This window comes from Falco biarmicus, chromosome 4 (assembly GCF_023638135.1).
Source record: "Falco biarmicus isolate bFalBia1 chromosome 4, bFalBia1.pri, whole genome shotgun sequence".
NCBI classification, from domain to species: Eukaryota; Metazoa; Chordata; class Aves; order Falconiformes; family Falconidae; genus Falco; species Falco biarmicus.
In genome coordinates this window covers 41,807,273-41,824,703 of record NC_079291.1, presented here as the reverse complement: position 1 = coordinate 41,824,703, position 17,431 = coordinate 41,807,273, and the positions used below count along the sequence as shown (strand labels likewise).

Genomic DNA, 17,431 nt, shown 5'->3' with positions numbered 1-17,431 from the left:
CAAAGTTAAATTACTGCTGGAAGTGCTCTTGAGATACTGCTGGGGCCATCTGATATTACTGTGCAGCCTGCATTTTGCCCCAGAGCGATGTGCGCGGTGGTGTTGGGGAGGACAGCAAAGGCAATAAGCAGAGCAGCCAGACAAGGCAGCAGGGCCTAGGGGTACCGAGACATCGCTCACCACAGCAGGAACATTTACAGTCGGATTGGTGGGAGGGCTCCTTAAATTTGGGACCTTCCTGCACATTGGCATCGGGACACATTAGCCCTGTGAAGACTGGGTTCACTGGCTCCCCCTCTTCCCTTCAGTAGCAGTCATGTGAAGTGAAGTGACACTAATGAGGATGGAGTGCTGGAATCTCTAGATTGAAATGTATGGCTAGAAAAATCTTCTTCAAGATGGCATGAAATGGCTGCAGCTGGAAGATGGCAAGCCAGTTGTGAGGAAAGGTCGCTTTGGCACTGATGCTTTCACTCTTAACAAGAATATCAAGGACCGTGTTGTGCATTTGGTCTGTGTGCACAGTTTGTGGTCATTTGTTGGTGAGGCAGAAGACAGCCTGCAATAGCCGGATGTTTAAATTCTTGTGCACGATGTTGCTGTGATGTGAGCTGACGCCCAAGGCATACAAGACGATTTTTCTCACCATGCTGACTTGATCCCTGGGTTTGGAGGCTTTTTTAATCACATATTCCAGCACTGCCTGATTTTTATTAGAAAGCAAGTTTTGGATATACCTTTTAAAAGAGAAAATTCTCTGATTTATTCCTTCACTAGTTGTACAGAATGTGGATTTGCCTTTGACAAAAGCAGTGTCTTTGTATTCAGATACATGCTTTTGCACTTGATCCAAAGCCAAGGCAAATATCAAACAATATGAACCAGATGAATCTACCAGAAGGCAGTAGAGTTTTCTTTTCTAGAGTTAGTGTGATAGATTATGAAGTTCATCATGTGTTCAGATGAAGTTTCTCTTTAAAAGTAACAATGTTTTAGAATTTATTTCCTGTGAAAAATCAATGTAAGTGCTGGAATCATAACATAGTTCTTGAACATAGATGGTTAGTTTCTGTTTAGGTGGCTTAGTTTTAGTTTCTTGTTATCCTGATTAATGAAATATTGGACATCGTGGCTAAACATAATGAGGTTGTGTAAGCTAAACCATGTTGAGAGTCTTTTGAGGCAAGGAGGAACTAAAAAAGAAAAGGAAAATTCTTCCCACAACTAAAGCTGAGAAAAAAACAATTTTTGAAGGAGATTGTTTGAGGTGGTTTAACCATTTTATCAGACATTCATGTGGGAATAATGAAAAAAAAGTAAGGAAAAAGCCACGTATTTATTTAACGCAGAGCATGGTAAATTATAATGGATGCTACATAGACTCAGATATCAGGTGTCTGACTAACAATCATGAAAGCAGCATAATTCAGGCTGAACTTTATTCTCCTCCATTATGCCCAGCTGTTGGAAAGAAGCAAGGCATGTGTGCAGTGTCTCCAGATGTTTGATGTACACGCATAACAAGGGGGGCAAAGGAGGGAGATTTACTGTTTGTTCGATACCGTATTTTCAGATTCTGTATTCGGTTCTTCAGCATCTTTTATGGAATTTTTGTGATTTATTTACTTTTAATGCCATTGCCTCAACATCAATGTATTGCTCATTTCTTCTTACATGTTATTGTTACCCCTTTTTCTTTTGAACAAGAAGAAAAGAGAGTGAAAGTCATTTAATTATGCTTTCTAACACTGTAATGAGGTGGGCATTGTCCCCAGGAAAGGACTGTACTTCAGAGATTCCTCGGGGTCTCATGGGAAATTTCTGGCAGAATTAAAAATAGACCTGGGGGCTCTGGTGACAGCCTAGCACAGCGCGAGTGACATGTGGACATGGTGGTGGGAAGATGGGCGAGTGGGAAGTTTGATTCTGACTTCCCACTTTGAAGTGGCTGGAAAATTTGCAAGTGATTTATTTTAGAAGTTATACAATGTATTCATCTTAGAAATTGTTTTTTTTTGTTAAAAATACAGTTTTAGTGGCAATTATGATGTGAATGTTTCTCAGTGAGTAGATTATTAGTTGCTAATCAAACAGTTTTGGTTTATTTGATTACTCAGGTGAGTCATATGGTTTTGTTTCTGTTTCCTTTTTATAAATCCTTTAGCACTAGTAATTTCATACAACAATCTTAAAATTATTATTTTTATTTTAGTAAAATGCTGATAAACAAAACTTACTTTGAAGCCAGCACAAGACAATCATGGGGTGGCTAAACTGAGCTTCTTTAAACATCTTCATTGTTTAAAGATTTATGGATAAGGCAGTTTCTCTTAATAAGCTCCTTTGTAGCGTGACTTCTCTGTGCCTTCTTTAAGTGCTACACGTTAATATTAGATATGTTTGTTCTGGTGGAAGGTGAAATACAAAGAGCAGTTCAGTAAGGAAATGAAGAACCACCGGTACAATCCTCTTGACAGTGCTTCCTTCAAGCAAGCACGGATTGCATCCACGTTGGCAAGTGATGTAAGTGAATTCGGTTTGTATTTTATGTGCATTTACATCCTGAAAAACCTAACATTTGTTCTCAAAAAGAATTTATTTTCCTACCTGAAGAATTACTTTGAGCAGCAGTATCTGATATACAGTGTGTCTGTATAGCAGGTACTGCACATTACCTATTTCTTCCTCTGCTTCTGACAAAGACCTTCTCCAAGGGCCTGCAGAGTTTTTCATAACCATTTTGGATGAGATTCATCTCGCTTAAATTTCTGTGACAAAAGGTATGACTGCTCACTCTGAGCTATTGGCCTTGTACTCGGTCCCTTTGTATTCGGGAAAGAAATAAACAGCTCTAGTGGGCAGTTCTTCTGACCTGTTGTAGATGCCTGTCTTTAGAGGAACGAAGTGCTGGCATTTCTCCAGTGGCTGTAAAAAGAGGTTGCATGAACAGCTCAGATTTGGATGTCTGTCTTTTAGACTTTGTTTTGCCAGTTGATCTTCTGAATGGTATTACAAAGTGCAGCAGTCACTAGATTCAGTAATGGGTGCCTGCTCCTGGAGTCAAGTTGGAGAAAACATGTATTGAGTGATAATGCTGTTGGGATGATGTATTTAACAGTGTGTCTAATGCTAAAAATGTGGGGTCTTCTTTAAGGCCATGATCCCAGGTAGTCAGGAGACAAGCCTTCTTTCTTTAGTCCAGCATTTCCCAAGTGTGGGGCACCACCCAACGGGAACAGGAGAGATTGGCTCTGGGAGAGGTCCAAGAGTGTATGTAATTGTTTCCAAAATCCAAATGCTTAGTAAAAAAATTCACTGAACTACTTATTATTAAGAGATATGCAATTGAGCATTGTTGATTTGAAGTTTGCCTAAATCACGTGAAGAACACAATGCGTATTTGGAGGTAACTAAAGGTATTGGTGTAAAAGATTTGTCATCCAAGATAGGTAAGGTGGCTGGTTTTCTTCCTGTAAATATGGACATCCAGCTATGAGAAGTATGGAAAATCGTACTATAGCTGATAGGAAGTTATCTTCTACTACTTCATTAAGTGATTTTCTTTTGCCTTTGGTGACTATATTGCTTGTCTTTGCTGAAAGCAATCTGTATTAAATAAAATATCCAGGAGCACTTCCCTTGAACTATTTTATATACAACTTTTTTATTTAGACAGTGTAATTCTTGAGTCAAGAGGAAAAGAACAAGAATCAACAGTGTTTAAAATGAGTAAACTCACTCTTGATTTAAATTGTTGGGGTTGGGAGGGAGAAGAAAAAAAAAAATAATTCCTTTCTAGTCTGAAAAGTCATACAAAGTGTGATTTTTGTTGTGTCTTTTTTGAGGAAAAGTTTGACTGGTTTCCATATACTTGCTTAGTAGAATGAATCCTTTATTTGTTCCTTTTCTTCCAAATAATAGTAAATGAGTACCATCTAGTGGCTGGTAGAGATTGTTCAGGCAAGCGCTTAGCGATTTCTGTTTCTGGACGGCCACACTGTAATACAAAGCTGTGAATTATTTTGTTAATCTTTATTGTACGTAACCTGAATTCTCTTTCCAGGTGAATTACAAGAAAGATTTGGAAAGCCTACACGAACCAACCTCTGATCTACCAAACCTGCTATATTTAAACCATGCTTTAAATATCAGCAAAATGCATAGTGATGTAAGTTGACTTTGTAAGAATGATCTGAAAAATATATGTAGTAAGGAATGTAGTATGTATAGTCATTGTAGAATACATACATTTTTAGTACTTGCTTCATGGTCTCATGTAGTAGATAGTAGTATTGTAACCACAGTAGTTGAGGGATGTAGTGAATTAAAAAGGGCTTTTAGGGTGAGAGGTTTCAGTTACTAGTACAACTAATACACTGGATAAGAATCACACAGACTTCTGGTACTTGAGCATTTCTTCTTACATGTCTGAATCCTTGCCTGTTTATTCCTTTGGTCTGATACTGCTCTCCTTGCAACTCTCATTTTGCGTAAGACCTTACTGCTTTCATCTGCAAGTCTCTGTACAGAAGTGACCATTATGCTAGTTTAATATTTGGACTTCTGCCGTAAACAGCCTCCTGAGTGCTAGCTTCCCTTAGAGCTTCTCTGTCTAAACCATTTTCCCCCTCCTAAATGTCTGAGGCTTCCTACACTGGATCAGGTAACAGTCACACGCTGTTCTGCCATGTAACAAGTCATGCCCCTTGATGGGGCTGCCGGTCTGACGTAAGATGGCGATGGGGGCTGAAATAGAGAAGAAGAGATAGGAACCCTCTGGTGCCAGTGAAATGCTGAAGCTTCTCTCCTATTTCAAGAGCACCTATGCTACATATGCCAATACTGGTAGGCTGGGTAGCTGCATTTGTCGTTTTTTACTCCAGAAACCACGGAAGGGTCGCAGAACTGCTGTGGAAAGGTGTGAGTGGGTGGTGTTGGGAAGGAAGGTTGCTCACGGTTGGCAGGAGGTGAGTGCTTCACACACAAATGACTAGGAGCTGTAATGACTAGGAGTATACTGGGTCATCTTCTGAGTCAGTGCCTACTTGTGGAAGCTTATGTCTAAAATAATCAGAATAATCCCATCCTTTCCATCTGTACTTGATTTTTGTGGTGCTCTTTGGTGGTGTGTTTTTATCTGTCTCCGATATGTGAAGCTAACACTGATTATCCTCTTTTGTATGGGTAATAAATGACTTGATAGCTTTCAATCCCTGCATTCTACATGTGCATTTTTGCCTAATTCTAGTTGCCTTCGATGCAAGGTAAGATTGGCATTCTTCTTACTGATTAAACAAACACCCTCAGGATGAACTTCATCAATTTGTCATCTTATCTCCAATGAGACAGAAACTTGGACTTCCCCTTAAGGCTTCTTGCAAAATTTCTTTCTTTCTAATGCCCAGGAAAAGTTGATTCATATTGTCTATGCTATCTTCTGAGGACTCTGTAAATACTAACTCTGATTTTTGCAAGATGCTGGTGTATATTTTTTCCTGCTGTTAGCAGGAGGAAGAATGCTTTGCCAACCCCTAAGAGCTCCGCTACCTATTTGTCTTCTGCAGAAATGCCATTTTCAAAATTCTTCTCAGATGTGGCCTCCCCATGTAATCTCTTTGATTTTAACATGGCTTACTCTCCTGCCTTTCTCCATGCTTTCCAGTACCACCTTTGTGTTCTCCTCCTTGTCTCTCCACAGCTCATACCACAACTTTCTTGAAGTCTGCTTCCACTGTATGAAATAGTCTTCCTGGCTGTGCTGTTAACTGATTTCCAAAGACTGATCTTACGGTCTAGGTTTTTTTACCTCTGAAACACAGAGCTTCTTGCTAATTGCCCAATTTTGCTGTTGCCCTGTAGTAAACCTTTCTCCCTTATACTTGATGCTTCTTTTCATCTTTTGTGTAACATAGCTACACCTGCCCTGGTGTGACACATTGGAACCTGTATGATTAATTAAACTAGTAAACTAATATGGTTGATTGAACTGGTTTGCTGATTGACCTAGAGTCTAGAAGTGTGTGCAGCTTTATGAAACACATACACTATAATACCAGTGCAAAGCTGGTATGCAAGTGAGCTTTTATGGCAATAAATTCCAATAGGTAAGAGGAAAGCTTGATGGACATGTTTGTGGGACACAAATAGACTGATTTGGACAGTCTACAAAACTTGTCGTATTTGTATTATTTTGATAAGGAAGAGAGTTCACAAGGTGGAACTTGCCCCTCATATAGTATTGTCCTGGTTTTGGCTGGCATAGTTAATTTTCTGCCTAGTAGCTGACATGGTGCTGTGTTTTGCATTTAGAATAATGTTGATAACACATTGATGTTTTAGTTGTTGCTGAGCAATGCTTACACTGAGGAGGCCGGGGGTGCACAAGAAGTTGGGAGGGGACACAGCTGACCCAAACTGGCCAAAGGGATATTCTGTGCTGTATGACACCATGCTCAGCACATAGACTAGGGGGAAAGCTGCTGGGGGGCTGCCGCTCAGCAGCACGCAGGGCATCAGTTGGCTGATGGTGAGCAATTGTTTTTCTTTTGCATAATTTGTTTTTCTTGGGTTTTATTTCACTCTGTTTGCTATTTTCCTTCTCATTAAAATTTCTTACCTATTTTATTTTATTTTATTTTTTCAATTATTAAGCTGTTCTTATCTCAACCCATAATTTTTTTTTACTTTTACCCATCCAATTCTCTCCCATATCCCATCAGGGAGGGGGTGAGCAAGCGGCTCTGTGGTGTTTAGTTGCTGGCTGGGGTTAAATCATGACAGGTATACATGTAATTCTCTTTGACATGAACTATGGAGACATGACATTCTAAACTTTGATACATGTACAACAGCTAGTTTATATTTTTGTGCATTTAAAATCTGTCCCTATTGTGGAGTCTTTGAGATGCTAAGGAGCTACAGGCTAAAAAATCAGGACTTAGATATGTTTCATTTTATGGAATTGGGTGAATAGATAGGCCTTAAGAGACTGAATCTGGTGCCTGTAGTTTAGTGTAGCAAAAGGTTCTGCGATTTACCTAATTTAATTTTATAGAATTATTATTTAAAAAATAGTTGAGGAATGGAGTAGAAGTATGAAATCAGTAGCTGTAGATGGAGGTAATTATAATTTGTTTCCACTACAGAACTAATTTTGTTGTGTGACGCTTACAATTGTTTCCACTAGGAGGCAAACCCAGACCATCATATGTGTTTCTTTGCACTTCAAATGTAAATAATAATGTTTATTTTCTAGTGAATGTGAACGTTTGACTTTTGGATGTGCAGGACAAGCATTTGCTCTAGGAACTTTTAAAAGTTATTTTTGTATCATATCCTTTCTTTCATTTCATCACAGTATGTTAAATTCAAATGTAGTGGTAGAACTTAGTTGGGAGGCCTAAAATACAGTTTCTTTTATGCTGTTTCTACCATAGTTATTTTAAATGGTATTTGCACTGGAAAACCTTCTGAATATTGTTTGTGAAAACATTCTTGGATATTTTTTGTTTCGGTATGTATATAAGAAAACTTTTAAGCAAAGCACAGGCTTTTATCATTACACACTGGATACAGCTGAACAAATCCATCACAAAGAAAATGCAGCGCTTCAAAGTCAGTTGTATGCAATCATAAATACATCTTGCAAGGAGAAGAATGCAGGATTCTAACAGTGATTAAATCAGGCACGAAACAGCATGACAGATCACAGTGGTGCACAATGCATATTCAATCAGAAACCCTATGAGGAGAGAGGAGAGTGTTTTTGCAGGACCCAAACTTAGTGGAGAAACCTAATAGGGAAGGAGATTCTTAACACTTTTTTCCAATTCAGACATCACTATTTTTGAAGAGACAAATAAAATGACATTACTCATTCTGAAAATTGTATTTTGATTTGTAGCTGTTTGCTTTCCGTCATGGCTTGTGTAAAATATTGCATCATACCCCACACTGGTTAAGTAACGTGTTTGCCTGTCTTAATCAGAAGAGTATGAATGAGTGAATTCAGAAGGCTTCTCCAGGTTTCCAAAATGTATTTGTTTTATGAGTTAGCAGAAAGTTACATGTTGGTGTCTTAACCTTGTGTCCTTCAAGGTGGTTTTGCCACTAGCTTTAAGGTCATGGTCACTGGTAGCTGTGAGGGGAATGTTGGTGCAAGGCTGGGCACTACTGAGGCAGTAGTTTTCCTTCCCTTTTCCCTCCCACAGGTACAAACAAAAGTGCCTTTCAGAATGTGCTCCTGAGCCTGCAAGAAAGACCTGTGGGGCCTGGCTTTGTAACAGGTTTTGTTGTTGTTACAGTAAATGTGTTGTTTAATGGAAACATGACAGGGGATGATATTAAAAAGTTGCCAACTGTTCAGACATAGGTCATTCAGCCAAAATCATGTGATTAGCTTAAGGGCTCTCGCTGATGCTCCTCACTCCTGGTGTCTTCAAAGTTCACCATTTTTAGGTCTGACATTTGGAAGCAAAGGAATAAATGACTCCAGAAATAATCTCCTTGTCCAGCTGCCCTTATTTCTCTGATAGGTTGTATTTGGGAGGAGTCTTCCAAGTCAAAACCTCTAAGGAGTATGGCTAAAAACAGGATTTGTCTGTCACTATGGCAAGCTATCAGTTCTCACATTCTTTCAGCTGTTAACAGCCTTTATTTTCATTTTCCTAGATCAAGTACAAAGAGAATTATGAAAAATCTAAAGGCAGATCTATGCTGGAGTTTGTGGATACACCAATGTATCAAGTTTCAAAGGAGGCTCAAAAGATGCAAAGTGAGGTTAGTAAAAATGTGTGCTTGAACTAGTAAAATGTAGATCAACAGAGCAGCTAACAGACGTCTTGTATTCAGGTTAAGAAAACGGAGCTGATTATAAAGGTTTTATAAACTTAGGATACGATAGGATTAGCACTGAGTAGTTCTCTTTGCTGTTCTGTAGCTCGGTTCTTCTTTCAAATTTGTTTTTTCTCAAAAGGCCATTGGTGCTAACGCTAGGCAGAGATTGTACATAGCATCATTTAATTGCAAATATGCTCAAGAGGTCATGTACTAGCTTCTTTACCTTTTGCCTTTAATTCTGTCTTTAATAAGGGAGGGTTCTCAGGTGGGAGCAAGTGAAGCCGCAAAGCCCAGTCCCACCCTGTGCCTTAACTGAAATGTGCTCCTGCTGAACAGCCTGGAGATCTCAGCAAGGGGGAAGGACTGTTCCCAGGCTCCAGAACAGCACTGGCTGTCCTACGTCAGGCCATATTTTTCTAACTTTTTAACAAAAAAATGCCAATGGTGGATGTTTCATGACCTCCCAAGCAATCTAGTCCAGTGCTTCACCATCCATCCTGAGAGAGCATTTCCCTGTCTTCCTTGCTGCAGTTTGATTCCATTATTTTTGCTGTGTGTCATGGAAAACAGATGGTTTCATCCTCCTGGTAGAAACTTTTATGTGTTTATAACCACTACCTTGTGTGCCATTTGTTTTCTCTTTACGAAGCAAATAGTTTCTTTCATAAATCAGGTTAAACATTTTCTTTGGAAATATCATACATATGTATTTTTATCTAAATTGTGCATGTCTTGTACAGATAATCTAGGTAATGAAATGAGTATTAAAGTTGTTGATTAATGTGGAAACTAATTTATGGCATGGCTTATTTCTGGGTCTGTTTACAGTGTTCTTTCTGAAATATGCTTGGAAATGCATGTGCATATACCGCTAATTGTTGGTTTTGCTTCAACAGAAAATGTATCGCAAAGATTTTGAAGAAGACATCAAGGGAAGACCCTCAATGGATTTAGACAAGACCCCAGAGTTCTTGCATATAAAACAAGTCACTAACCTTCTGAAAGAGGTATTGGATTTTTTTTGTGTGTCTGTGTTTTGTGAAGTTGTAAATGAGCAATAAGCAGCATCACTACAAAGCTACCAAGTACTGAACAACTTAAACTTGGTAGCTAAATACAAAAGTGACTTCATAAGTAAAAATTACTGCGTGTCATTTTATATTCTTAATAGTCCTGCAGTAAGAATTGATACTTTTTGAAGTTTCCGTATGAACATAAGGGTGTGATAAAGTGTAGCATACCTGAACCAGAAACACAGAGTTAAATGAAGCAAATCAGGTGATTCCACAGAAAATGGATCATTGGTGGGACATTCCCTCTGAGGGCCTCAGTTGTGGAATGTATTCTTCCCCTGGACTCAGCCCAGATTTGGTGACCTTTCAGGCATGCTGCAAAAGACATCTGTTTTGGAGAGGACCTAGAGTTTTCTTTCCAGATAGATGGAGGAGTGGAAAGGAGGATTTCTGTTGGTGGCCAGATGGCAGTTTTTCCTTTTGAGTAATTATTTCAGGTTTATGATAGTCTGTTGTCATGATGCCTCGAGCTGTGTGCAGTTACTTTTAACTAATTTAATTGAAATTGAAATAATTACCTATCATACATGTTATAGATGAAAATAAAGAATTGATTGAAATAATTGCCTATCATACATGTTATAGATGAAAATAAAGAATTGATTGAAATAATTGCCTATCATACATGTTATAGATGAAAATAAAGAATACCAAAATTCCATAATACAGCCGTGATATTACATAATCTGCATTAAGCAAATTTTGCTAGAAGGTGCAGGTTTTCTGTATGGCCGCTGTTTCTTTATGATTTGTCTAATGTTCTTCAGTTGTATGATATGGCAGTATAAATTATGTATGATACATGTGGCCGTATAAATTAAATAATTTTTTTTCCATAACTGAGGATACTTCTATCTTTAGAGTTTTTGTATTATTATTCAAAACTGTTTTCATGTTGTGTTTTAGTATTGGTTGGTTCTATAGATTAGGCATACTATTTGACCAGATTTAGAAGTAAATGTGTCAGCAAAATTCATAGTTAGAAATACCAGAGCTGCTACATATCCTCCATTTGAATTTGGAGCCAACAGTACTTTATTTGTATTTGTTGTGTTAAAAATTGATGTTTTTGCTGTGGCCCAGATGAACAAATTGAGGATTCTAGAATTAAAAACCCTCAAAGCTTGTTCCTTTCCTTGTTCTTTAAACAATTTATGCTAGTCTATGCTAGATTTCATATGCATAAAGAAAATATTTTCTTTTCAGGTATTTCTTTATTATTCATCCTCTAATAAATAATTTATTCTGATAAGCCTTGGCTGTCAGGTAGACAAGTCTCAAGATGGATCTAGTTTGTGCAGTATCGTTCTGTGCATACGTGTCTCATACATGCCTACTGACTGGGGGAAAATGCAAATGCTTGCATTTCATTGAGTTAGTCTTGCTGCATGCTGAATGTCCACAGAAGTGATTAGTGCATGCATAGTTGCAGCTGTAAATGTTCATTGAAAATTTTGATGTAACTTCCCTCCATAGTACTACATGCGTTAAGATGTTCCCTAATTCTTACCTCCTCAAGTTTTATGACTCATTACTTAGGGAGTAAACCCTGCTAGTAAGCCACAGGGGAAGAATATGAGAAAACGGAAATGGTATTTTAATTTATACCTGCATGAATTTCATATTATTTTGTATCCATATTCAAGGAACAGTTTCCAAACCCAAAGATTACATAGGTCAAATTAATTATTATTTTTCAAGATTCAGCAAAATTATGTATATCTTCATAGTCAAGGATGTAGCTCAGAATTTTTGCATGAAGGTTCATAATGAACTTCAAATAGATACTGCATGAAACAAGGAGGAGATCCTGGAGTTATTAAAAAATGAATTATTTGTTCAATTACTTTTTTGGTTTTTTTTTAATATTTATTGTCAGCTGTGTTCCATCTTATTCTGTTGCCTTCCCACTGTAGAGAATTCTGCAAATATTTCACATTTTGTAACAATAAGGACTTTCTTCTCTGGAACCGCATTCAAACTGTTTCAGAAAAGATAGCTGAATTTAATAATTCTAAATCAATAGAAGTTGTTTCCTGCTTGTTGCAGGGTATACTTCTAATGATCAAGAGAAGCTTCTTTAATAATACCTGGTTTCCTTTTGTTTAAATATAGAGCTTACAAGAGAAAAAGGTGCTCACTGCTGCTTATGAAATTTAATACATGATTAGAAGTATTAATTCATGTCTATATAAATTCTTCTGAAAAATAACTTATTTGATTTTTTTCTAGTTCTTTTTTCTTAAAAAAGCTTAGCCTTAATCTGGAGATGGGAAGAACAATTAAAAATCCTTACAAAACTTAAAGATCTTGAACCTCAATAGGCTTACATCAGCTCTCTAGGAAATGGGAAGAAGAAGAGCCAAATGGCCAGGGGCGGGTTCTGCTGTGCTTTTAATTTTGTACTGAACATTTGAGTACATTGGAGGCTGCATTTGCTACATGTTGATAGATCACATCAATCCAGTGTCTGAGGGGCACAGAAGTGATATGGTAGGAATTATTCCTTCTACATTATAATTTATCAAGCAGTTGTTTTAACAGGTCTTTATTATAGCATTCAAGGCATCTGTCCTGGCTGTGGTGCCATTAGTGGAACACAGGTGAAAACTGCAGCACAGCATATGTTAGTCTATAAAAACAAATGCCACCGCAGTTAAAATGTCTGTAGAGAGGCAGCCAAGGCCCCTAAACATTGTGCTGGCACCGTATAGGAAAGGACTTTTTCAAGAGCACAACAGGAAAATACATGACTACATTAAAACCTTTTTCACTTTTTCAACATTGTGCCTTTTGATTTCATAATTTCCAATTCTGTTTTAACTCTGAAACTTGTACTAATTCATATTTCATATAAATTTCAAAAAAACCTTTCAGACATTTAATAAGTGGCATTTCTTGTAAAGATCTTGTGCACAATATTAAGTGGAGAAATTCTCTCTCTCTCCCCACCCCTTCCCCCCCCTAGAAGGAGTATAGAAAAGATTTGGAAGAAGGGATGAAAGGAAAAGGAATGACAGTGTTTGAAGATACACCAGATTTCATTAGAGTGAAAAATGCAGCTGAGATCCTAAATGAGGTATGTTATGCAAGTCAAGGTTATTAATGTCATGAAAGATTCACTCTTTATGTTATACTTGACTGAAAATATTAATATTTTTTTTACATAATCTGCAATGAAATATGTAAGTATTGAAATGAAGGCTGGTTTTGTTTTGCTTTAAGAATATAGAAATGCTCTGGAAAGAAAACAATTTATGACAAATATTTTAGACTTTCAGGCAATTAAAAGGTCAATGGGAATTGTTAATGGGGTCTGTAGATACACCATTTAAAACGGTTCATTTTCCCATCTATTTATTCATTCAGCTAGTATAATTAATACTGTAATGGAAAAGAGTTGACCTGTTAATGGGCTTATAAAGAAAAGTCAATGAAATAATCTCGAGTTTTTTGGAATCATGTACCTGATATCTGAAAGTAAATACTGGTAATGACTGCCAGGCATCTTGGGAAGATCTTTTATCCAAACAAACTATCCTACTTGTGAAAACCTTTTTCCAAAAGTAGGGTTGTTCCTGAAGAAAGGGATTTTCTTGAGATTGTGGTTCATCCAATGCAAACAGACAGGTGGAGACTCCTTCCAGAGTCTATTTTTATAACTGAAGTTTGGTATTAACTATGTTGGTCTAAGTTGCTCTGGAGGTTACATGGAAGCAAGTAAGTATGCAATCTACTCCCATTGAAGGGCTGGGAGTGGACGTGGAAGACTCCTTGATCTGTGTACTGTCTCTTGAAGACCATCCTGAGGAACTCGTGTGCTCGGCAGGCCTGTGTGCCCAGCAGAGTTGCAAGCTCCCAGTGCTGGCGCATCTGCAGCTCCTGTGGATGGGCTTGCACAGGCTGCCTGGGAAGCAGCAGTGGGGCTGAAGGCTGTGGGGAGGGAAGAGGGAAGACAAAGCTTGTGCTGCCCTTCATGCCTTTGGGAAGCCATTCTTTCAGAGTAATTATTTTATACTGGTATAATATGTGTTTCTAGATATATATATGTGTGTGTGTGTGTGTTTATTTGCACACATGCACATACATAGCTGTAAGAACCAGAGGGAATGCCATGCACAGGGCCAATCTGACCACTGTAAAGAAGTGTAGAAATGCATATCTGTAACTCTCAGGATTATCTTTTCCTTGGTGTTCTACACGATATCGAAGTTGGGAGGAAACATCTGCCATTCCACCTTTAGCAGACGTAAGTGAGGGATGATGTCTTCTCACAGGTTAATGTCTACTTTTTGCAAAAAACTGTGGTTTGTAAAGTAGAGAGTTGTTTTATCATGTTTATTTCTACATCAGAGTGAGACAGAGATGAAAGACTGAAAGTCTTTTTGCTCTTGTTCTTGTAACTGATCAGACCATTGTATTGAGTAGAAAAATATTTTCCTTCTTTTTTCTAAGTAATGTACAACCAAAAATAATTAACAAACAAGAAAAGCAAGACTAATTTTTTATTTTTATGCATTTATTTGGAAAAAGATCAACACATTTTCCACAGGCAGAGATAAACTAGAATAAAAAAAGAGCGATTACTACTGTAGTAGCACTGCCTAAGAATCTTTTAATTTTTTATTAAAAAAAAAGTACAACTATTTTATACAATATTTCAGTATTACATTTTAATATAATTTGCTGATGAGCAAGAAATATATCCTTGCTTGGATAAGCTAAAGATAAAATATTAATTTTGTTTCCTGGTTATTGGTTATTTATAATTTATGTTGCAAGGAAAAAGCAGCAATCATATATGAGTACTGCCACTTGCCTAATGGCTGTGTTTCAGGAAAGACCTATTAAATGAATAAATTACAACTTCCTGATCTGAAAATTCACTGGAAACAATTCTGTATCGTATTAAATTTCTAACATGTAGTCTTTTCATAAATAAAATATTTTTTTGAAAGTAAAATGTGTTTCAATTTGGCTGGCACCAAGTACCAGATTATTACATTATGTTCTGCAGAGCTAAACTTCCCCCTTACTTTAGAGGATAATTGTAGCAAGCTGTACGGACCGATTTCCTGTCACCCTCTGCCAAATAAAAGAAATTAGTGGTAGAGTTTTGTATATTCACTGTGTATCTCCTGAAGTTTTCCTCCTGTTGTTTGTTACGTATTTTCCTAAGAAAAGCTTATGAAGAGTCTTGAGAGTTGGGACTCTTGAGATTTTTGATTGAATCTAAATCTTAAAATTGGTTCTCCTGTGCAAAAATCTTACCTGTAACTCTCTGGCTATTGTGAATATAACGTACGAAGTTTTATCTTCACAGAAACAATACAAGAAAGACCTGGAAACTGAAATTAAAGGGAAGGGCATGCAAATTGGTCCAGATACTCCTGAGATAAGACGAGCCAAGAAAGCTTCTGAAATTGCAAGCATGGTCAGTACTGTACCTGGTACAAGCTGTTCGTTTGACAGAATGCAACAAATTATTGTCACTGAGAATTCCAGGTGGTGACTAGCCTAGGTAGTAGCAATGCCAGAAGTTTCCCAAATACCTAATCCATTGAGCTGCAGAGAGTCAAGAAGTTGCATAACCAGCCTGTAAAGGAAAGTTAAGACTTCCCAGAACTTGGACCTTTCCATCATCCTTTGCAGGTTGTGCTTGTTCCTCATGAACCATGCCTGGCCTGGGCTGTGTTCAGTGGCTGTGGGCCCTACTGCTTTTAGGTCTACATAGCTGCTTGGTTAGTTAGGGCCAAGTGATAAACAGAGTTGGAGATGCTAAAGCCTTATGACCCCAGTCTGGCAAAGCACAGCTGAGGGAGAAAGTCTTACCTACGTGTGTCTGTGGTTGCAGCTGCTGAAGCTGCAAAGACAGGTGGATGTGAAAGGCCACATCAGATCTGAAGTAAGCAGTCTGTTAAAAAAATTGTTTAGCTGGTCAGCAGCTACAGCATAGGTGTCTCTGGTAGATCCTACAAAGCTAATGCTGTTGAATCAAAAGTTATTTGGTGTTTTAAGAATGCTGTTCAGTGGAACCACACAGATTCAAGTAGGATCAATTTAAGAATTTGGCTGTCAGACGTGTGAGTATGTCCAACGCTATTCTTTTCAGAAAGAATACAAGAAAGACCTGGAGAATGAAATTAAAGGAAAGGGAATGGGAGTGGGCACAGATACCCCTGACATCCAACGAGCCAAAAAAGCTTCTGAAATTGTAAGCCAGGTGAGTACACAATGAATCTCTCTTAAGATTCCTTTGGAAATAAAACATAATTTAAAAACATAAAATCTTCTTAAACATACTTGGACTAAAAGGAATAAACAGTGCACAGTAAAAACATTAAATTAAGGGAATTGAAGAATTTATTCATAGTCTGCCCAGTGCTATCAGAATAGCTTTGAAGACAGCATGTACAAATAACTGTAGAATTAATTGCTCTTTTTCCCTTCTTTTTTCTTCAGAAAGAATATAAAAAGGATCTGGAGACTGAAATTATAGGAAAAGGGATGGAAGTTGGCCCATACACTCCTGAAATACAGCGAGTCAAAAGGGCTTCAGAAATGGCAAGTCAGGTAGGCATTAATTCAAAGGCTAAATGTTTTAATTCTGTATAACAATGAGTGCTTGACATACATCGCTCAAAATACTTTTTCTCTAGCTTTGCAGAGCCTTTAATACCCATATTAAATTAATTTACATGTAGTAAAAAGTCTTACTGTCTGATTCTTATTTGTGTTTAGGCCTGTTACACCATGCAAATTTAATTTAATTGTTTACATCTACTTGCAGGTCTTTTTATGTTACATAATGAGAAGATTATATATAACCTGACAATGAAGGGAAAATGTATAATACGTGTGAGAATAGATTGTATATGTTTTTTATATATTTTCAGTGTGGGACACTGTCAGATGTCTCACACGGACAATGATAACAATATCATGGAGGTGAGAGGTTGAAATAAACACTGTACAAGGGTGTTGGGGCTCATCAGCAGTAAGCATCTTTTGTTTCAGTTTGGATATTCTGAGCCCAAGAAAGCAGGAAATAAACATTTAAAAATTATTTTTCAGAAAATGTACAAAGATGAGGCAGAGAAGATGCTCTGTAACTATTCTGCTGTCCCAGACACTCCAGAGATGGAGAGAATAAAAAGTACTCAGAAAAACATCAGTTCAGTGAGTAATAGTGCTTCTCTCTTTGCTTGCAAATTTTCAGGTATTTTTCAGTTTCAATAGGCTCTCTTGTGCTGCAGCATGAAATAGGGAACTTATGAGTAAACATCCTTTAAACCATTTGCATAATTTTCCTGGCAAAAGCTATATCACTCATTTCTTTCAGTAAAAAAAATATCAAGCTTTTCTAGGTGTGACACTGTTATTTTGAATTGTTAAACCACTTACACCACCTTGCCAAGCCACAGTTATTTTTAAATGCAGATTTTTTTAATTTTTATTTTTCCGTCAAGCCCCAGGAAGTACTTTATTTAAAAGGACAGAAAAAATCTTAAGGCTTGTTA

The 17,431-nt window shown here is 37.5% G+C and overlaps 1 protein-coding gene across 2 annotated transcripts in view; it reads left to right on the top strand.

The window, feature by feature from the left end:
* Positions 1-17,431, top strand: part of NEBL (nebulette) — a 269,698-nt gene that overhangs the window by 202,762 nt on the left and 49,505 nt on the right. Inside the window, exons 8-16 of one of the 2 annotated variants that reach the window (XM_056336350.1) lie at positions 2,416-2,523; positions 4,064-4,168; positions 8,671-8,778; positions 9,735-9,845; positions 12,880-12,990; positions 15,235-15,345; positions 16,024-16,134; positions 16,374-16,484; positions 16,986-17,090. The exons of the other annotated variant lie outside the window; for it this stretch is intronic. Of the exons in view, the coding sequence (XP_056192325.1) occupies positions 2,416-2,523; positions 4,064-4,168; positions 8,671-8,778; positions 9,735-9,845; positions 12,880-12,990; positions 15,235-15,345; positions 16,024-16,134; positions 16,374-16,484; positions 16,986-17,090 (981 nt within the window). The remainder of the gene's footprint in view (positions 1-2,415; positions 2,524-4,063; positions 4,169-8,670; positions 8,779-9,734; positions 9,846-12,879; positions 12,991-15,234; positions 15,346-16,023; positions 16,135-16,373; positions 16,485-16,985; positions 17,091-17,431) is intronic. 2 annotated transcript variants of the gene reach the window in all.